Source organism: Hipposideros armiger, unplaced genomic scaffold (assembly GCF_001890085.2).
Source record: "Hipposideros armiger isolate ML-2016 unplaced genomic scaffold, ASM189008v1 scaffold_247, whole genome shotgun sequence".
NCBI lineage: Eukaryota > Metazoa > Chordata > Mammalia > Chiroptera > Hipposideridae > Hipposideros > Hipposideros armiger.
In genome coordinates this window covers 493,068-515,495 of record NW_017731597.1, presented here as the reverse complement: position 1 = coordinate 515,495, position 22,428 = coordinate 493,068, and the positions used below count along the sequence as shown (strand labels likewise).

Below are 22,428 nucleotides of genomic sequence, written 5' to 3'. Positions count from 1 at the left end.
TAGTAAGGATTTACCGTGCACATGTCATTCACGGCACTGAGTCCTTTTAAGTTATTTCACTCAATTCTCAGTACAGTCTGATGAGATCAGAACTACTCATGCTGTCTTTCTGTAGAGCAGTGGTGCTCAGCCAGGGACAGTTTTGTCCCCCAGGGGACATTTGGTGATGTCTGGGGATACCTTTGGCTGTACACAGCTGTAGAAAGATGCCAGGGATGCGCAAAACGCCCTATAATGCACTGGAAAACCTCCAACAACAGAGACTTGCCTAGCTCAGAATGTCAGTTGTGTGGTGGATGAGAAACCCTGCTGTAGAGTAAACAGCTGAGGTGTAAAGGGGTTCCGTCGCTTGCCCAGGGCAACCCAGTGGTCTCTGAGAAGACTGGGCTAGATGCCGCTGGTGCCTTTCCAGTCTGTCGCACACAAGTCATTATGGCTTCACCAGCTGCTTCATCATCTCACAAATCAAAGGAGCTGACATTCCCAGCATGCATCTTTCCACGTTAGGGCAGCTCCACGTAAGCGGTCCTTCAGTCATTTGCAAATCACTAACTCTTCCATCCTTTTTACCAAATACGCAGAATGAAGCTCATCGAAAGCAGCCCTTCACTGTAAACAGTGAAAGTTGTATAATGCGTACACGCGCGTGCACGCACACACATTGGGGCAGTTGTTTCTATGATTTTTTAATGGTATAAGCAGATACATATGAGTAGAATACATAAGCAAATAATGACGTTACCTAAGCAATGAACTTTGAAGGTGCCACATACAGTCACACAGTTTATGAGGTCTGATAATTAAGTTCGTGAACTTGTTGCAACAATGTTGCTAACCTTTTTTGATATCAGAGGGATTATTCACTATGAATTTGTACCCACTGGACAGTTAACCAGGTTTACTATTTGGAAGTGCTGAAAAGGTTGCATGAAAAAGTTAGATGACCTGAACTTTTCACCAACAATTCATGGCTCTTGCATCACGACAATGCACCAGCTCACAGGGCACTTTTTCTAGGATGAGTTAGTGAACTTAATTGTCCGACCTCATACATATTTATGTTTATATATGTATAAGACATTGCAGGCAGATACACAAGAATAGTTAACAGTGATTACCTGTAGAAAGAGGTAATAGTGGAAGGGGTTAGGAAAGCATTTGCTTTTCCCTAATCAGTCATACATTAAGGAAATGAGCTACCCCAAAGAATGTGATACCAAATGAAGGGAGCGAAGGAGGGAGGGATTCTGCTCTTGTTCTCACATATCCAAACAACCCTAAGTCATGGACCCAAGAATAATGGTTTCAATATGAAGTCATAATCTGTACATTATTACAGCTCCTATATAACAAACACCATGGCCCCCCAAGGAGGGCCCTGAAACCAAACGATTATTTTTAGGAGAACTGGTGGCTATTTGGAGCCCCTGGGGGAAAGCCTTCCTTCACCCCACCCCTCTCCCATCACCCCTCCCTTCTCTCCTCCACACAGCCACACTTTTCCATCTCCTCCATCACCTCCTTCCCATGGCCTGTTCCAGGCAAGAACAATGCAGATCCAAAGTGTTGACCCCTCCCCAGAACTCACCTGGATGGAACATGCAGCAAATTAAGCAGTGATTCAAGCTGCTCCATGTGCCTCCTTGTAATCACACCAGGGAAAGCAGGCAGCAGATCTCATGGAAGCCCTCCCTTCCTTCCTTCCTCCCTTCCTTCCTTCCTTCCTTCCTTCCTTCCTTCCTTCCTTCCTTCCTTCCTTCCTCCCTCCCCTCCCTCCCTCCCTCCCTCCGTTCTACCTACCTATCTATCTATCTAGCTACCTATCTACCTACCTACCTATCTACCTAGCTAACTATCATATGTATGCATATGTACATATGCATGTATGCATATGTGTTTATGTGTGTATACATGCACCTGCACACATGCACTTACTGGGCTTCCAATTTGTGGGGCCATTCTAAATGTTTGTCCAGGCAGGTGCTGTACTTACTACTAACGTGGGAAGAACTATGGAGAGAAGGGATGAAGAGGGGAAGGGAGGGTGCTAGTCTCTGTGGGTGGCCTCATCCCCAGGCAAGGAAAGAATTATATTTGGCTCATCTGGTATATTTTTGTTGGATCAGATCATTAGATAGTAAATATGGCATAAGTCTTTGAGCCAAGTAAGTGATAAAGAGGGAAATATTTTTATTTCTTAGCATATTCAGAATCACAAACTTTCTAACAGAAAAAGGATATCACCATCAGAATAAGATCTTCTTCATGCAGTAAAATACAGACATGCCTCCCTGCCTCGGCGGTACTCTTTGACGCTGAATTTCCCCCTATAGCCATCTTTCCCAGCACAGAACACTTCTGGAAGCTCAGCCTGGACCTCCCCCAACCCAAGGAGGTCCAGGAGACACATGCAGCCCTCGCCTGGCAACAGCTTGTCTCCATTTTAATGAGTCTCATTTGCCCATTAGACGCACTTTCTTTTTTTTTTAAGTTTCTGACTCATGCCAGGCTCATTTATTGGGTATTTTGGCTTGATGAATACCCAGGTTTTAATCCACGTAGGACCATTTCTCTGCCTAGTTCTAGAAGCCTCTGCCGAGACTTTAGTTGGGTTTGTGCCTACTGACCCCCACTCCTGACAGCTCACTGCTGCCATTTGCTTTTGTATCCCTCATCCTCCCAACACCTACAGCCTTTGTCAGTTTGCCTCCCAGCGTGTGTGAGTGCGCGCGCGCGCGCACACACACACACACACACATGCAGATACACACATACACATTGACCAGATACTGGACAAGTAACCTTTACAATGCCGGAAGTTTGAAGGTTTGATTATTATTTCCTTTAATACAAGTAAGACAAGAACGTGGAGGCCTTTCTGAAATGTTATGTGAAAAGCTGCATTTCCTCTTAAATTCTGTGTCTTCTGCAGTGTTTTGTTTGTTTTCTTCCCACAAAGACTGATGTTTCACACGAAAGTCCTCTAAGAATTTTTTCTTCATCTGCGACCAAACGACGCTCCTGGTAAGGCGGACTTGTGAATTATGGAGTGTGGGAAGAAAGACTTGTCGGCAGACTTTGATTTGTAAACATCTTTCTTTTCTTGCCTCTCCCGGGGATGACCTACATACCATAAAGTTTTCAGTCTCAGATTGTGAGTTCAGCAGGGACTTTCCTTATCTTTAATTAACCCAAAGAGTCACACCGTCATCCGTTCCGGGGAAGCACAGCAGGAAAATGGTGCCTGTGGGAGTCCCGTTTCCTCCCAGCAACCCGGGAGAAGGGCGGGCAGGCCCCACTTCTGCCCTTGCGGATGGGGCCGCTCGCCTGGCCGTGCCCTCTCCAGCAGTCTCAGGGGATGGGGTCTGCCTACCTACCTGGGGGCCGCCCTGGGGCTGTCCCGAGAGTAGCAGCACTCCCCCACCCCCTCCCCCCAACCGGCCTCCTCATGCTGCCTGGCGCTGCAGCCGCTGCCCTCGCTGCCCGTGTACCCACGTGTCCTGAGAACACGGGTGCCCCGCTATTCCCGTGACACCTCTCCTCACTCATCTCCCCACTTCGTAGTAGGATGTTAGGGTTATGTTGAGGCCATCCCTGATTTTTGTTGTAAACCCAGCTCTCTATAGACAGTTTCAGATGGACCCAAAGTAACTTTGATAATCCTCTTCTCTCCGGACGCTTTGTTGTACGTCGAGTACATTTTCACACAGTGAGGTAACGTTCACAGACTCAGAGAGACACTGGGATAGAAAGCAGCTCCAGAGGCATCCCATCCATCACCATGACGCCAAACAGGTTTCACCTAACCCACCCCCGACATAGGTAAATATCCTGTTTTCACAGGTCATCAGGAAAAGAGGCTCCACACCACTCTTGGGTAACCCATTCCGGTGTTGACTTCCCTTCAACACTGTCATTATATTTGTATCACAGGGGAACGCCCCGTCCGAGACAGCTGTGAGCTTTAAAAACCCAAATTTGTGTATTTTGAACCAGATGTCACAAAGCGGCCTGATTGTCAGCACACTGGTTAGCTGGTATTGAAAAATGCCGTTTCAAACCAGATACATCTACCCGTGGGGCTGGACTCAATCGGGCAGCTTTCATTGTAGGTAAATGCATAACCGTTCAACCCCGTAGGATTCTCTTCCCTCTTGAATCTGGTCACCATGAAATGGTGAGGTTCTGCAGGTGTGCCCTTATGTTTCCCGTCTCCCAGAAATCCCAGCCATCGTGTCTCTTTCCCTAACCCGCGTTAGCAGGAGAACCCCCGTGAAAAGCCGTGTTTTCATGGAGGCTGTTTGCTCAGACCCACACAAAGCTTTCTGACACTGGGTTTGTTCCTTCGCCTGTTAGGAACGGCAGCTTTAAAGGAGTCCTTCTCCTGGCTCTCCCCGCGCGATGCAGTGCAGGAAACCCCGATGTGGTCTCGGAGAGGTCCGGTTGCATTCTGGCGTGTGCTAGTCCGCAGGGCCTCTGCAGGGAGAAGCAAAAGCGCCATCTCCCTGTCTTTCAGCTGTTGCCCTTGGCCCAAGTGGAAAGTCAGAAGGAACCCGATCGGTCAGGAAAGCCCTGACCAAGGGCTGGTATGAGCCTCAGACAAGACGCAGCCCGACGAGAGGCCGAGCGCGCCGCCGTCATTGTCTGGGACGGAGGGCCTGAAATTGACACCATATGCGCCCGGAGGAGTAATTGCTCCAAGGGGGGAGAAAAGCAACATGTCAGAACATTTTAGTAACACCTAATTCATCCCGGGGTTATAAATAAATCTGATGCTTGCCTAAAAACAAAAGTCGAAAAAAATACTTTGACTAGATTACTTTTGTGACAGTGCTTCCGCCAGAGGTGAACTTTATTAGGGAGGCAACATGAATAAAGAGAAACACATAACAGCGTTTTATGGTATATTTTACGTGATTTTATTTTTTCTGCAGTAAATAAAGTGGTTATAGGGCTCCAAGGAAAAGGGCCCAGATGTTAGAGAGTTGTGTGAAATTTAGGGGAAACAAGCTGTAAAAAACGGAGTCATAAAACAGGCTGTGAGTGCCACACATCTGGACAATACAGCTGTATGTTCCTAGTGGCTGTCGTCACCCAAAGAAAACTCAATAACCTTATTTCACCCCAATTAGGCTGCATACCAACGGGATCAGCGTTAAATTGCAAGGTGGGGAGGGGCGCCGCGTTCGGACGGCGCCTCGGTGTCAAGCATCTTTTATCTTTCCTTCGGATTTGGTCCCCAAGAAATCAGTGACTGCTCACATAGCCATTTCCATTGTGATAAAACCCTGTTTAATTTATAATGCCCTAATAAGTCAAAGCTGGACAGTTCAGACTCTGTGTCGTGCCCAACAATAGTCTCTCTGTAGCGTGAACCTGACCTATCGGTCATCCCGTGTGGAGCCCTGCCGGCCTTGACTGGGTTTGAGGGTTTGCGTCTAGCGCGGTTGTGAGAAGCACGCCCTGTCTTATTGGGAAAAGGAGTTAATAATTTTCAGGCAACCCAGTGAATTTAGAGTAGAGGATCAATACCCCTTTCTATGGCGTCGGGGCATTTTCCCCTAAGTTTTTTGGCCAGCCGCAAGGCCCCTTTGCAGTAAGACAAATATTATGACACCAGAATACCATTTCATCTTTTCATCACTGACCGACGGTGCCCGAGGTTCTAAAATGCCACCTTTCCTAATACTTGCGTTTCTTCACAGGTGTTAATGGCAGCAAAAGCAATCATGGACAGTGGAGAGAAATTAACCTTACCGCTGATAGGGAAACTTCTGAAATTTCAGCTTCTCCAGATTAAAGCTAAGGACCAACAGCGGCGGGAGAACGAAAAGAAGGTACTGTGCAGTGTGGGTTTTCACAAGGCCGCAAGCCCGGAGGGAGAGGGGCCGGGTTTCTCGAGGGACGCTTCCTGTCTTCATAAGCCTACCGAGTCCGCAGTTGGCTGTTGTCTCGACTTCTGAGGGAAAAGGCTATCCAAAGACCTGTTTAGAGAAATTATATTTTCTCAGAGGCACTCCCAGTAAAAATAGGTTTCCTTATGCAGAATGATGACAATATTCAGGACTTATGCCTGACGTTGTTTGTGTAACAAACAGCTAGTCTATTTATGTACTAGTTACAAAGAAGGAAAGCTAGGAGAGACAGAGTCCAGAGAAGTAAATATAAAAAGCTGAAAAAAATCCACAAAGTCAGGGTCTAACTATTTAAAATACTTGATAGGATATTCAATAGGAGCGCCTATTAAAATAATAGGCCACATCTGCACCATCATAATAATCTGAATATTTCAACACCAGTCCATCACTTCGAATCCCATATTGTGCGTCTGATTATTTCTTCACATGTAGATTTTTCACTGAATTTGCCTACCGAAATCGATCTGTGTGTTTTCCAAAGATTCCTATTTTCATCTGAAAAAAATAAAATACTTTTAGCAACGTGATGCCAGGTTCAAATCCATTTGCTATTATCATTGCTTGACATAAGAGATGTTTTTCTTATTTTCCAAGTCATGCTGAACTATTTTTGGAAAGTCAAGTGCTCCTGTACACACATGTGTAACGTGTGCCTGCATGCACGTGTGTGTTTGACATAGATTTACATGTAAGTTGTTTCTTGATGTCCCTAAGTGGAAAAGGTAAACTCAGTTCATGGCAAAAGGAAGAGAAAAGTGAATGTGTTCCAACAATACCTTCCTCACCTTTGCAAGACCCATAAGCTGGGTTTCCTATTTGCATTGGTCTCTTGGCAGGATAATTGTAGAACAAAATAATAAAGCCACCTGATATTTGTAATAGTGGGCTTTATGTTTTTCAAAGAGATTTCCCATGTAGCATCTTATTAGGGTGGCACATGTTGTCCCCAGGAAAATTCTATTCCTATGAACACAGTGAGTGGTACAGTTTTCCATCTATTGAAGCCCTCTCCATCGTGTACAGATTTGTACCTCAAGAAATACTCAGGGACATTAAGACTTGGCAGAAGCAAAACTGGAAAATCTGAAACTATAGAAACATCTTTTCTTGCCTTTTCAAATTCCAATGTCACATGGGGATCTGAATTGTAAAAAGTGGACTGCGAGTCCTGCAGAAATTCCTGCACCCTCTCTATCTACTTTCTCACAGCACCTACAATTCCAGCCAACAGGCCAGAGTGTCCGTTCACTTATTTGCCAGCTAGTTTTAGTCAGGAATTGTCTATCATAGGAGTAGGTTTTCATAGTTTGGTTAACAAGTTTTAAGTAACAATAAGTGGAATATCCTGGAAGCTCAGGAAAAGCTTTTAAAGCTCTCAACAATATAAAAATATTTCTGCACTGCTATTTTGCTCAGCATTTCTTCAAAATATGAAATATACCATACAGTTATGAGATTCTGAAGATTTGGAAATAATTTTAATTTATTTGTTGAAAATTTAAGAGTCCTAAGGAATCGGGGCTTGAATTTTATACACATATATATGTATATATATATATATATGTGTATGTATATATATGTATATATATATATTTTTACATTGTTATATATAAATTTATGTATCTACACAGAAAATTAATAGATACATAAGAGAACACTATGTGCAATTAAGAGCCAACAATTACATAATCTAATTTGATATCTTCATTAGATTGGGTTACCAAAACACCAGCCCCAAATAGATGTGTTGCAACCATATGAGTAAGTGATGAAACCCAATTGGAATGGAGGACTTTCCAGAAAATACACTTGATAAAGGCAAGATTAGGGAGTTGTTTATGGGATGATCTAATCTTCGTGCATTTCAACAACACTGCCCAACAAGTCAGCTGGAACAATTGAAGTTAATCCTTGTCAGTCAGGCAGTTCAGCAGAAAGCAAAATAAGTATAAAATATGTAAAACTGACACCATGCTGTGGATTAGAAAATGAAAAAAAGAAAAGAGGACTTTACCTAATTTCCTTCTCTTTCCCGAACCCAGGGTAAGATTTCTATAAGGGAAGTGACTGTCTCTTCAGCTTTTTAATATTAACATGAAATCTAGGTAGGTGTTTTCTTTCAAATGCTAATTATATTGCTTACGTCTGTGCAACCCAGAACGTTCTGTATCTTCTACATGGAATTTTCCAAACTGTATTTTTTTAAAATGAATGTTTAAAGAATATCTGTAGCAGTAATTCTAGAAAATACTAGGAAGAAGGTGTGGACAAAAATTAATATAATTCAGACCCTGTTCTTTTTCCCCAATGAAACAAATATATAATGTATCACTATATATTTGATACCATTTTAATCAAAACTTTTCTTAAAAGTAAATGGTAAAAGATATAGATCCAGTTGCCAAATACACTAAAAATATCATTTTTAAGATTCCACTAATTTTAATAATTTATAACACTAGTCTGGGCTATATTAACATTGCATTAGCTTTGACCATGAAGAAAGTATGCTGGCTAATTAATATTATAAAAAATAGCACAAGGGAAGCTATTTCTTAGAACAGTTTTGAAGCCTTTAGCACATGAATTTCTGTGAGGCAAAAACCTGCCTCTAATTGCAAATAAGTTGAATATATTAGAGAACTTTATCTATTTGGAAATACATTACTGATTACTTCCAAATATGCATATTGTAAAGAAAGTATATTGTATTTCTATGAATATATTTTAGCATTTCAGAACTTCTGAATATGACTCTTTCATATAATTCATCCCAAATTCGATTTTATTATGTTAAAGTCTGAGTAAGAGAGTGTTTTGTTTAGAAGTGAATTTTCCTTACACACATCATTATCTCCCCCACATTTATTCTGCATTTTTAGTTTCTCAGTATCAATATGTTTATTAATTAACATATTTATTGAAGCAAACATTTGTAGCAGGCACATATCTTTTCATAATGTTCATTATAATTTAAAAATGAATTGCTTGGTTTCTAGCCTAATCCCTGAATTTAGTCATTTTCTGAATATTACAGTATCCACATTTTTACTTTTTTAACTCCAACTTTTATATTATATGTTAATTATAAACATTTATTTAAAACCAAAACACTTCATTATTAATCAAAATATTTAAACTGTATTGAGAATTCAACTGAAAACATTTTCATCATCAAAAAAAGATGAAAAATAGCTGTAATACAGGAAATTAACAATTTAAAAAATCAGTCAAACCAAATATAGTTTTCTGTGCCTCTGACTTGAATTGAGTTTAGAACGTTTGAATAGATTTTTAGGAAAAGCTGCAAATATATTCTAATTGTGCTTCTAATTTGTGAATTCAAATAACCAGTCCACATTTTCTTGGGCATTTTTACATCTCTTTTATATAATAGCAGAACAGTTTTTTCTCTTTCTGGCTTATATGCTTAGTATACATTGTCTCATTTTCCAATGTACTAGAATTGAAGAGTAGGAAGATATGCATTAAAGAACTATGGAGAGATGGTATTGGTACACTTTTCTTAAAACAACTCAAAATTAAAAGCACCTGAATTGGGCAAGACTTCATGACGATGCCACGTAGAAGCCAGAGCCTGCCCCAAAGGGGCAGTGAAGAGAAGTTAGGGGAACTTCCACAGACATTTTCCAGCTTACTCCAGTTGAAACCCCAAAACACTGGAAACCAGCCAACGTAATGCCATTTTGTGTGTGTGTGTGTGTGTGTGTGTGTGTATGTGTGTGTGTGTGTGTGTGTGTGTGTGTGTGTGTGTGTGTGTTTTGTTTTAAAAGAAAGGCCATAGGGACATACCAGGAAATTATAGGCTGGTTAGTTTTTATTCAGTTGTGGTTAAAATCTTCAGAAACTATTTTAAGAAATCAAACAGAGGAAGAGCAGGAATTCAGTTCGAGGGACCCACGTGGTTGCAGGAAAGAAATAGCTTGCCTCACTAACTGGATGGAATTCTTTGAGACTAGATTATCAAAATGAGGGAACTACCGACAAGACTGTTGGATCTAATGAACTATAAAATTCAACAATTTGGGGTAAATAATAAATGTCTCCCTGCCTGGAAAAATCTGTAAAATAAAATAGTGCTTTCCTAATGGGGATACTTTCAGTTGATGAAAACTGTTTGCAGACTTCAGGAAAAATGTACAGAAACACATATCTTTAAAATTGAACAATGTTTTTGAATACAAATAGCTATAGTTACAGCAGCTAATAATAATAATTAGCTACTGTTATTGACTGTCTGGCACTGTGCTAAGCTCTTTACACATGCTATATATCATTTAATCTTTTAAATAACTTTATGGGGTGCAGAGTATTATTCCCAATTTGCAGATGGGGAAACTGAGGATGTGAAAAGGAATTTTCCCAAGGCTAAATAGCTACTCAGAGATGGAGGTTGGATTCAAATCCAAAACTATCAGACTCTAAAGACCATATTCTTAACCACTGTACATACCTAATAATTATTCAAAATGGCATTATTGGCTCACAGTCAATAGAGCACCTGCCCAGAGATGTTCCCCTGGAAGAGCAAAAGCTATGCCCAGTGATCTACCAGCAGCCACCTGGTTCCACTAACTATGCTGCGTATAACATCCTGAGGTTAAATATGGGGACAGCTCAAGGGCAAAAAGACAGCTCACCAAAGACAAAGGCCACTGAGCTAACCCACCACCAGTTCCCAAGGAAACGCTCTTCTCATTTTCAGCCTTGCCCTTCTGCCCGGAAAAGACCTGGTTTCTGGGGAAATCTCTTCGAACTAGACTTTCTGAACTGATTCTGAACATCCATGTGCCTTCTCTCTGCCCTTCAGGATGTTATGGTAGGAAAGCATTGGCTGATGCAGCGCTCGAGCCTCTGAACCACGTAGGGTCCCGCAGGAAACAGACATCAGATACACATAGACCCACCCACCCCCTTACCACCACCACACCCAGACATGGCCGCATTGATTCTGTGGGTTAGGAATTGCACCCTGAAGATGGCAGTGTGGCACCCTAGGATATTCTACAGATTCCATTGTTTGGTCAGGTGAACCTAATACATTCCGAGGCTTACGTTTTCTACACCACAGCAGCTCTCTGGAAAAGCAAGCCCTTAACTCAACCTCTTGCATTCTATTTTCTATTTGACAGGGAAGTAGGGAGGAGAGCAGAAAGGAAAGAATAAATATAAAATATAGAAAAGGAAAAGCAAAATGTTCATAATGCCATAACCTCATTACAGTTAATGTTAACAGTTTGGTATGTTCCTTTTCTCTTTCTGTGGAGTTGTTTCTTTTGTGGATTTACATAGCTTTAATCATTGTACATTTTTTAATCCAGGTTTTTTTAATTAAAATAAATTATAATTTTTACTCATTACTACAACATCCATATCTATTAATTTATTGGTTTGTGTGGTGTTCTATTGACAACCATAATTTTCTGAACCATTTCTCTATTGTTGAACATATCAGTTATTTCCATATTTTTTCATAATAAAGCTGTGATGAACAACTTTATAGTACAGAATTCTTTATTTTAGATCATTTTCTTAGCACAGGTTTGTATAAATGGGTTAATTGGGACCCAAAATTTTCCTATAACCTTGTGTTTTCAAAGTAGGTTCTAGAACGAGTTAGATCCCATTCTCCATTAAAAAAAAATTGGCCCCCTGCTCAAGTGAACTGAAAATCACTGTGTTAAATCTTGGGCATTTTAATAGCACATTAGCTTATTGTAGATGGAGGAGTTTCATGAATTAAGTCTGCTTAATATTGTTGAATGTGCTGTCTCTCAAACATACATTTCTTGCAGCTCACCTATTGTCCTCTCATCATCTGTGACCAGTAGAGTAGGTCGTTGATGAGATAGAGTGACAGCTTGGAAAAGAACCAGAATAGCACTCAGAAGACAGACTTCGTTTCTCATAAGCCACATAATAATGGAGTGACTTAGTCACGTAACCTCCTTGAGCGTGTTTTGTTATCTATGTGCTTACTAGTATTATTGTGGGAATCTTATTATAGAACACAAGAAACACAGTTATAGACAAATATGTAGGTGTGCTTTTAACTCTAAGATGAAGTCTAGCTATGTACCATTTGTTCCACTGACTTTTACCTCCGTGTCACTGTGAAGAAGAATAGAAAGAATACCTGTCGAGGTATTTGAAGGTATTTCAAGGTATTTGAATTTTAACATCATAAAAGATAATCTAAGATATTTGAAGTATCAAATAACTAGGTTGCCCTGTTGCACAGAGGGAGAATTTGTATTTTTCCCTTTAAAAAGTGAGAATAACAAGAGTAAGGATTCTAGGTAGGTATCACTTGATACTCAACTGAGTATGTGAAATGCTAATACTTTTTTTTTTATTGTTGCTGCTAAGACAAGAGCCCCACATCTGCTACGTAGCTTAGCTGGTTAAGAAATCTCCGAGCCTGCCCAAAGCCTTCTCACAGTAGGAGGCAGGCATCCAGATGCTTTCTGTACACACCACATTTTAAATAAAATGTACTCTGTCATGGATTTGACTCTTCCTTCATAAGCCGGGGAACATGTGTTCCCCAAACGGGGTGGAAAGAGGGGCCTTTTGGGTATACCCCTCCTAAATTTTTGTCTTGAATCAGCAAGAGTTACCTCTGAGTTCTTCAAGTTGTGAGCAGATGACCACAGGATAGGAACATGCGTGCCATGTTATCCGGAAGTAAAAAAGGCCAAAGAGGAAGTTGGTGTGATCAACTTTTAGTTTATGGTTTAGGGGGTGGGGGAAGCTCTGCTGAATGCTCAGCTTACCAGGTTTATTGCGCCCCCCCCTCCCACCTCCCAAGTCCCAAGACATAGAGGGAGGGGATTTTTCAGAAAGTGAGAGAATAGAGGAAAAGGGAAGAAGATAGGAGGTGTTTTTTTGTTTGTGAGTTTGTTTGTCTTTTGTGTGTGTGATTGTGGCTTGGTAGAAAAGGATGCTCCACCTTTGGACCAAAGTAGCGTTCTAGGGGCCAAGCAGTCAATCATTGTCTAGAAACAGAGAGACAATGGGACTGTCTTGGTTCAGCTGAGATATGGAGGGTGGGAGGAGTGAGGAACAGAAAAGTAGGTGGACCCCCAGAGTCAGCCGTGGGAGAGCAGAGGGGACTGGATGGGGCACATAATGTGTTCAGAAACCTGCCAGGGACTTCTCTGCCTGGGTCTGGCTCCTGGGCAAACCCAGGCGCTTCTGTTTGCTTCTATTTTCTACCTACAGTGTCTGCCCCAGGGAAGGCCATAGTTAGTTGCTCTACCTGGGAAATTCTTTACAATATCATACTTCTTGAATTCTAACAATTGGAGAGACATCATCATTAAATGGAAAATGCAGAACATTAAATCGTGTAAGAGAGGACAATAATAATTCTCTAAAAATGATGCATAAACATAATTTGCAAGAAAATGCATTAAATATCTTCTCCTCATCATCTCTGGATGGTGGAATTATGGTGATTTGTGTACATTCTGCATGTTTTTTCCCCCCAAAATTTTCAATAATGGTTATTTTTATAATTTAAAACATTTATTTAAAGAAGTGAATCAAGATTTATAAGTCTTTTAAAAATACTTTTGTAAAAGGAGGGAGGTAAGTATTGATCACTTCAGAGTTAATGGAAATTACTTTAAAAGATGCTTTTCTCCAGTCTGCCAAATTTGACCTTGGAAAGGAAATGAAACAGAAGGGAGGGAGAGAGTGAGAGAGGGAGAGGGAGAGGGAGAGAGGGAGGGAGAGAGAGAGAGAGAGAGAGAGAGAGAGAGAGAGAGAGAGAATATAAGGCGTGAAGCAGGAAGAGTAGCTGATGGAGGAAACACTTTGAAGACACTAAGCAGCATCTAGCAAGTCCTGTTCAGCCCCAAGAAAGACCAGAGGACCGGCAGCCAGGCGTGGGGAGGAGGGTGAGAGGTCATCAGAGACCAGCAGGACAACCGCAGAAATAAAGTGAATTCAGGGTTTGCATAAAGCCAGCCTGTGTGTCTGAGGGCAAGCTGGGCATCTTAATTTCTGCAACGGGAATAAAATTACCCACCTTGCAGGTTGCTTTGTGAGAGCACATTAAAGATGGCCATGTCTGAAAAGCATACTGCGTAGCTAGGTTTCTGCTAGTTTGTTGTTTATTTTAGAATTTCGGTTGTGATCAGCCCTGCTGTCCCTGTGATCCCAAGAAGAGGAGGGAAACACTGTGTTTCCTTCTGTCCCATTCTGTTTGCTGGGCACCAATGCAACACGCCTTCTACTCTCCTTGTCTTTTAAAGTCTTAGAACAGAGGTTTTCAAGTTTGATTTCATGACCTCAGGAAAATACAGTGTCCCAGATGTTGCAATAATCATTTGTGAAGTTATTTTTGTTTCCAATTCTGTTGAAAATGTAGAAAAAATAAATAAGAGAAGCGTATTCTGGACCTTCCGTATGGCCACCTTATGACCCAGCACTACCGCTTCCTGTCAGCGAAAACAGCCTATTTGTGTTCATAACACGGGAACTGAAAGCATAATTACATTATGAAATAATGTACAGAGGTTTCAGCAGTTGTTTGAAACGAGGAAAATAGTGCAGCAGTTGGGTCTTTACACGGCATTAGGCAATCGAAACCCCCCCACCCCCCGCCCCCGGCAGCGTGGGAAGATGCTCTGTCGATCCCTCATTTCAATGTGTCAAATAGCAACTACCAATGATGTCTGCACATTTTTAAGTAGCATTAAAATAAAAATAATTTGTTAGTGCTAGGTTCTCCAAAGCATCTTTTAACCTTTGAAAATAGCCTGTACACTCAACTATGACAAACTTTATGAAGGAGGCTTTAGAGAAACGGGTCTTTCTGGTGTTTTGTTTTGTTTTGTTTTGTTTTGTTTTGTTTTGTTTTGTTTTGTTTTGTTTATAACCCTGCCTCTCTCTAAGACTCAGACGTAGACTCCCCAGGGTTAGGCTACCCATGGATCTAAGCTCCCGTCTTCACAGTGTCCTCAGAACACTCTGTGTGCCCTGCCACCCATCAGCTGAGGGCTTGCCTAGGCCATGCGTGACTCTCCTTCAGGATGAATTCCCTTCCAGAAGGCTGTTGGTGCGAACAGTCTCCTAACACCCACCCGACCATGAATGCCTCCTCATAGATGATGCCTCATCCCATAGATGCCTCATCGCAGCTTAGGCTCTGCCTGGGATCTCCACTGTCCAGGCTTGAAAAATGAATAGACCAGTCCACAAGCAATTGAATGGAATAAGCAGCAACTTCACCTGACAGTAGCTAAGCCACTGCTTGCTCACTGAAAGATACGGAGAAAAGGTGTTCTCTCTTTGCAGGTGATAGAAGACAGATTTAAGATAGAAAAGGAGAAAGGGAAAGCAAAATCTCCCATGGAAAAGGCCCCAAATGCCAAAGCAGCCAAAGGAAAGGGGAAGGAGCAGTCTGAGGTGAGCGCCACGGTGAAGAAGACCACGCAGCTGCAGCGGAGGGGGGAGGACGAAGGCGCCAGACTCTACATCGGTCAGTACGTGCCCCTCCTGTGATGGCCTCCCGCCTCTCGCCCCCTCGCCTGCCAAGTAACTTGAGAAATCATTCCAATAACTATGCTCGCCCTTCCCCGGCTTTCTCACTCGTCATAAAACCGTAAATCACATACAGCCCGCGACATCCTAGTAGAAAACTATTTCCATTTGCAATTCATTTATGTTTTCAGCAGATATTTATTTAGCACATGTCTAAATGGTGGCCACATTTACATAGTGCAAATAAAGTTTGACACAAGGAGCCTATTGTGCCACCCAGGAGTTTAGTGTCTTGTGGGAAGCCTTTTAAAAGGTCAGCATAATGATAAGGTCCAGTAAAAAGTTGTCATGAGTAGAACAGGTCGTTTGGGGCTGCTGCAGAGCACGTGGTTTCCTGACCTCAACTTCTCTCACCCCCAGTTTGTCTTACAGCAGCTGGAATTTTCTTTCATTTTAGATTATTGATATAAAAATGATTCTGATTAGGCAGCGAGTAGTTCTTTGCCACCTTCCCATGAACCCAAATGGAGCTACCTGTTATTATTTGCATGCTATTTAAATGAGATGGCAAGCCTTCTCATCCTTTACCAACTTGGCTCCCCTCTGTATCTCTGCTCTAAATAAATACACGAAGCTTAGAAGCAAGGATTGATATGGATTCCATGGGCAATGCCAATACTGATTTCTTTAATGATAGAAGAAAAATCACTGCTTGGGAATTAAAAGTGTGTGTACATCTGTTGTACTGTTTTTAAATTGATCTTAGAGGGGTTTGGTGGGGTGGAATGTTTTCAGATACCGTCTACTCACAATAGTTGCTCCCTAACCTATATGCAGCATTCACACCTATTGAAATAAATACACAGAATACTTCGGTGGGGAGCATGTCCGTATTCACTATTTCCCTCTCCTGTAAACACCTGTACTTATAAAATACCACAAAGCAGCAGCTACTCGTAATTCAAGAGTAAAGCCAGATGTTGCTCAAAAGAGATTAGAAGCAGGGGAGAAAAAAAACAGCCTAACTTAAAAAAAAACAAAAAACAAGCACACATTTTCCATGACCACAGGCCCCACGTATGCTTGTGCCCCTATTACGCCTCTGTCTCATTTGCAAAAGTGATTTAATATTTTGTAAAATGGCCGCGGCCTTCTCACTGAAAGGGCAGTAATGAAAGCCAGTTAACATTGGCGGGACTGCTCTCGGCAAGTCAGAGGGATTCTAAACACAGGCATAGTGTGTGCAGCCATTGGCCTGGCTCTTGCAACCTGTTCTCTTTGAAAATGACGCAGTTCCCCTTTATGGTGTTTGGAACAGACGATGAGCCAGATGACGGCGCCCAACATTACTTTATCATCGTGGGCTTCACCAGCCCTCAGCTATTGGCCATCATGACCGAGCTCGGCGTTCCCATCAGCAGCGTGATTAAAATAGCTTCCGAGCGCTATGAACCTCTGCAGATGCACCTGGCAGCAGTCAGCCAGCAGCAGGAAGCGTTCCTTCCACCCGAAGGTATGCCGTCTGCTTCCCAACTGACTGGGTCCTTCCATATCACCCACGCTCCTTAAAGTACAAATACAGCTTTCTGTCCAAAACATGGTCATGCAGTCATCCGTTATTAAATCCTTTCAAGACGGATTCGCTATTTTTTTCTGCTTGCACCCGCCAGGTGTTGTAAATTTTACAAATTAGAATCGTATTCTGTGTTCATGTCCCTGCGTAGCCACAGAGGACATAGACTGCCAGTCAGAAGACGTGGTTATCTGACTCCATTTCTCAGAAAAATTTCATCTGTGACTTTTACCTAAAGAATGGTAGATGGTCTGCTCTTCCAGAAGCCACAGTCACCCGATGGCCCAACGGAGATGAGAGCCTTGGATTCTTGCTCTGCTTTGCCCCTGGCTTATTGTAATGAATCAGAGAAGGCAGGTGCCTTACCTTCCAGGCCTTAAACTAGGAAGTTGTGGGGTGAAGTCCCAGCCACACTACCATCCAGCCTCAAGGTCATCAGCCAAGGGCATGTGCTAGACTACCTCTGTGAGATGGGGACAGAATGCTACTCTAGGGGCAGAACTGGGATGTGGTGTGTAAGCCTGTGTGACCTAGAAGTCCAAGCTCTTTCAGCCATACGCTGTTAATTTTATTGTTATTTATGAATAATGTCATTTGCACAGGGTTTTGTAGCTTCCACAGCCACATCCCAATTTCTGTAACACTACATTTTTCAAATTCCTGTTCCAAGTGAGACATTGCTACCACTGATAATAATAATAACAGCTGCCGTATATTGGGTACATGCCCTGGGACTAGCCTCAATGCTAAGGATTTTAATATGCTGATTCATGGAGCCTCCACAACCACCCTCATAAGTGTTTTATTTCCATTTTACCAAAAAGGACCCTCAGCCTAGAGGCAGCTGCTATGTAAGAGCTGAGATTCAAACCCAGGTACTACTACCTGAAAGGATGGTTGTAACATTAAGTAACTTATTACTGAAGCCAGAGAAAAAATGCTGCATAAACTTCATAGTCTCAGTATAAAAAAATGTTAATTTATAAAAATAAAATCATGGCAAAGACTTTACATAGAACAATGAGATCTGAGTAGTAGAACCTGTTGAGTTATAGATGTAATACACAAATATTTCAAAATTTCAGGTGTAACTTGATGGAAAACTGTCCTTATTCACGGTCAGAGCTCAAATTCCCAGAGAAGCCAGTAGCTATTTCAGTGTGACCCAAAGTTAACTGAAGCACAAATCACTGATACAGTCTGCTTTTAGCCATGTGAGAGGTTGTCTTTTAGCCACGTCAACTGCATTTCTAATCAGCTGTGCAGCAAGCAGACACTAAAATTGTGAAAAGCTGATTGGGCAGAAAAACTGCCTCTATATAGACCGCAATCTAAGAGTAATGGAACTGTGAATCATATTTAGCCCCCAAAATGTGTGACCTAATCATAATCTTTCTGGGCCTCCACTGTAAAATGAAGGGGGTGGGATACATGCATATTTAATACCAATTTCAGAAGTAAAATCCTCTGATTTTATAATTGTATAATCATCAAGGTTCAAAATCTTCTCACAATTATACTTCTTTATTTGCATTTTCTGGTACTGTGTAAGATATCTTGCAATGCATAACACTTGCCATGTCCACTGAAAATGGGAAGAAATTCAGCACCAATTTTATGCTGTAAGCATGTTTCTATTATTAGATATAGAAGCTGAAAAATTGAGGAAAGAGAATGCCATAAAAGAACTTGACATGTTCTGGAAATACTTGGAACCAATCCTGAATAATGAGAAACCTGAAACAAATCTCTTTGATGTTGCTCGGCTTGAATACACGGTCAAAGCACAGAACTTCCCTTCCGACTGGTCAGACGGCGAGTTGCTGGTTAGTACACACAATAATGAGAGCGCACGGTCTGAATGTGTGATGCTCTGTTCCATTTCCCACATTCATTCATTCCACAGGTGTTTATTGATCACAGACTATGGGTAAACTTTTGTGTTAGGCTCCCTTATATTCAAGACAAAGATACCGTGGAATGCCCAGTAATGGTTATAGCCTAGTTCTGTAGCTTTACATACATGAATTAATGACAAAGAATAAGATGTAGGTGAAGATAAAGGATGGTAATTCTTTTATTTGGTGACATGTGGCCTTGTTTCATAGCTTAATGTTCTAGGCAGTAGAGTCTCAACATAAATTAATTGTGAAAACAGTAAGTTTTACAGCCTGTTGAATTACATTGTCTTTCTTTTTGTATATATCAGTTGTAAACATTTCTTCTAGGCCCACACTTTTATTGCCACACTTGTATTTTTAATACATTTGGCCAAAGAGGTCTGTCTGAGCAGGAAGGCTTGACCCCAGCCCAGACATCAGCAGGCATTTCCTGAGAGCATTTGTGGACCCTGCTGTTGAGGTGTTTGCAAGAGGCAAGACCAAAACCATGAAACGGAAGCAGCGTCCAGGGTGCTATACATGGGAGTGCTCCTTTAGGGAGAGCACACTCTACATTTCTTATCCATTCAGAAAAAGAAGAAATGGGATGCTTTGAAAAGTAGTAAATGTGGACAAGAGAGTAGAATGCTGGGAAAGGTGCTAGGCCTTATGTAGCTGTGATTGTGTGCCCTGGTGTTTTTAATACATGAGGGTGTTTAGTGACTCCTTATCACGGATGCTGGGGAAGATACCCAAGCGTCGCTGTTACAAAAAAACCTCTCAGGACTCTTTCTAGTTGATCCTCTATCCCAACAAACAGGAGCCCTAGGAGTGTTGCATCCCCTGCAGGGAAGTACATTTCAGCATCCAGGGAGCTGAACTGAAAGTCTGGTCCTGGGAAGGGCCACGTGAAGTGAGAGTTCTGTAGGAAGCTGAGCAGAGCCAGGGAGTGGGGAGGGGGGATGGCTGGCTGTGGACAGTGACTGAGGATCGCTGCCAAGAGAAAAAATTGACTGAAAGGAGAATGAGATCAAAGCCTAGAACAGTTTCGGAGTTACAGGGTACGCTGCCCATGGCCGTGGGTTGGAGCGTGGACCTTTCTCACTATGAGAGTCCCTGATTCTGCAACCTTGAGATAGATGTGCACTTGGTGAAGAAAGTGGAAATGCTGAGGGAGGCCCAGACTTGAATCTCCAAGGATGGACAGGATTTAAATAAGTAGCACTGCATAAATCAGGGTGAGTGACAAAGACTGTCAACAAAGGCATTAACTGGCACTGTGTAGAAACAGAACACTTAGGTCTGTACCTGGCCAACAGTAAGAATTAATCAGTAAGAATAAACATTAGCTTGGTCCTATATGTGGAAAATTCAGCCGAATGAAGAGAAGCTGTGGCTGAGAGGAGAGCTTGTTCTAGGCAAAACTGGTTACTCCTAGTCCCTTTACTTTGCTTCCTTCCACCCCTTCATCTGGATATCTTCATCTTTCCTGCTTTGTCTTTTAATTAGCCTTCTGCCTCCTAAACCTAAATTCTCTGAAACGAAGCCACCGCCATCTGCCCTTCAAGGCTTTATGTAAAATTGGGTCAGTATGTTTCCCTATGCCAACCAGATTGGCATCCCAAGTGATGTTGCACTGAGAATATTCCATCCTATTTCATTGGTCTGGATCACACCCAACAAGTGGGAGAGAGGTTTGAAGAGGCTGTTTCCCTAGGATCCCACCTCAAAGCTAGCGTTCTGCTCTTTCTCTCCAGTAGACCAGCTCTTCTCACAAAAAAATAAAATCTATGCTTAACAGACACCCACATCCACAAATTTCTGATTTGGGGAAACAGTTCTCCTCTCATTTGGGCCAAGTTCTGGCTGCATACCCTGTGAAGAATTCGTGCACGTTTTCAATTCAGTGGAGCATAGGAGATGGCAGCCATATAATTCCTAAACCATAATTCAGAGGAGGCAATAAAAAGAGTCACCTAGGGCAACCCCAAACCAAGTAGCTTTCATTCCTGCTCCATCTAGGGCTTCCTTCTATGTGTCTTATTTACCCCTCAGATGAAGCTGAGAAGAGCTAAATTGATTCTAAAAGCTAATATTTATTCTTGCTCTTGGCAAGGTGTCTGACTTAAGTATTGAACCCAAAGAAGAGAATGTTTGGGAACTCCAGGGCACACAGTCACAGACCCAGCTCCACTCCCAGCTTTCTACTCCCTTGTCCATGATTTTCTGTTCATTAGAAGATTTTAATCTCTCCATTTTTAGTGTGGCTGTAGTTTCCTTTTTAAAAATATAGAGTTGGAGAGTGTAAATGACAATGTTCAGAAAATGTATTTTATGCTGAAAGAATAGTATCCATTTAGTTGCAGTGCTATTTCTGGTAGAACATTCCTGACTTCAGACATAGAAGATGGACATCTAGGGTGTCTGATGGGGCCGTGAGGTCAGGAGTGCAAACACTCCCGGTCTAAGGAGCTACTTAGGGGCCCTAGGGTTGTGCTGCCAACTGGACACACTAATCTATTGGTCAGTTTCAAGTATTTGCTGGACATCGTCTTTGTGCCAGGGCTTGGGCTGCATTTGGATGCAGCCGCCCCTTAGAGCCCAAGCAGGGCTTGACCAGGTACAGGGTGTGAGGGAACAGCCCAGCCCTGAGGACGATGGTGACGGAGAGCCATGAGCACCAGTTCAGTGATAGAGCTGGACTCCACAAGGAAAGGCCATTGGGCTTAACATTGAAGATCAAAGTTCGTTTTAAACTCAAGATCATGTGAGAAACATAAAGTAATCTACCAGAAGTAGATTTGTTGTCACACTGTCAGCTACGTCTGTAAGTTGATAATGGCTTCATAGCCAAGGCGGGAGCCAGCCAAGGTATCTGCTTCCTCTCTGGTCCTCCCTGGAAGAAGGAAAGCATCAGAACCTTTGGCTGCAAACAGGCAGGCCATATTTCTGCTGAACCAAGGTAATGAAAGCTTTCCATCAAATAAATGCCCATCAGGAAGTGCTAACTGCTCATGTAAGACATCTGTGTCATCTCAAGCTAAGACCTCGGTTGCTGAAACGATTTGCTGGCATTTAGCATATGATTTCCTGTTTGATTTAAAAATAAATTAACTTGTTAAGCTAAGGGGGCCATTGGGCAGCAGTTTTACTATATTTCTCATAACTACAAACAAACGAACAAAAATATGTTTTAGTGCCAGAATTCGGGCAAAGAATACCAGCAAGGAGCTTCACTGTAGAACCCTCAGTCTTAGAGTGGGCACATGATGCTCAGACTGGTAGCCGGACTATGAAGATGGGCAGAGCCAGGCATGTCCCTGGACTTCTGCCAGGCTGAGATTCACTGGCCCACCAGCAGCTATGTCACTCCCACTTACCTCTTCAACTCAGACATAGGATGAGCCTGTTTAGTCCACCTTTGCTTTTAAGCAGGCAGACCTAGTAAAAACAGCGCCTTTCTACTTCTGGAAATAAAACCCAGGTAATGGAGGTATCTGGTATAGCTCTTGCCTCCCAGATTATGAAACTTGTGGGTATTCTA

At 42.2% G+C, this 22,428-nt stretch overlaps 1 protein-coding gene across 3 annotated transcripts in view; it reads left to right on the top strand.

Moving 5' to 3' along the window:
- SPAG17 (sperm associated antigen 17) overlaps positions 1-22,428 on the top strand; it is a 173,573-nt gene that overhangs the window by 44,293 nt on the left and 106,852 nt on the right. For all 3 annotated transcript variants that reach the window (XM_019655832.1, XM_019655831.1, XM_019655830.1), the window contains exons 4-7: positions 5,706-5,837; positions 15,246-15,429; positions 16,750-16,944; positions 18,649-18,830. In XM_019655832.1, the coding sequence (XP_019511377.1) occupies positions 5,706-5,837; positions 15,246-15,429; positions 16,750-16,944; positions 18,649-18,830 (693 nt within the window). The remainder of the gene's footprint in view (positions 1-5,705; positions 5,838-15,245; positions 15,430-16,749; positions 16,945-18,648; positions 18,831-22,428) is intronic.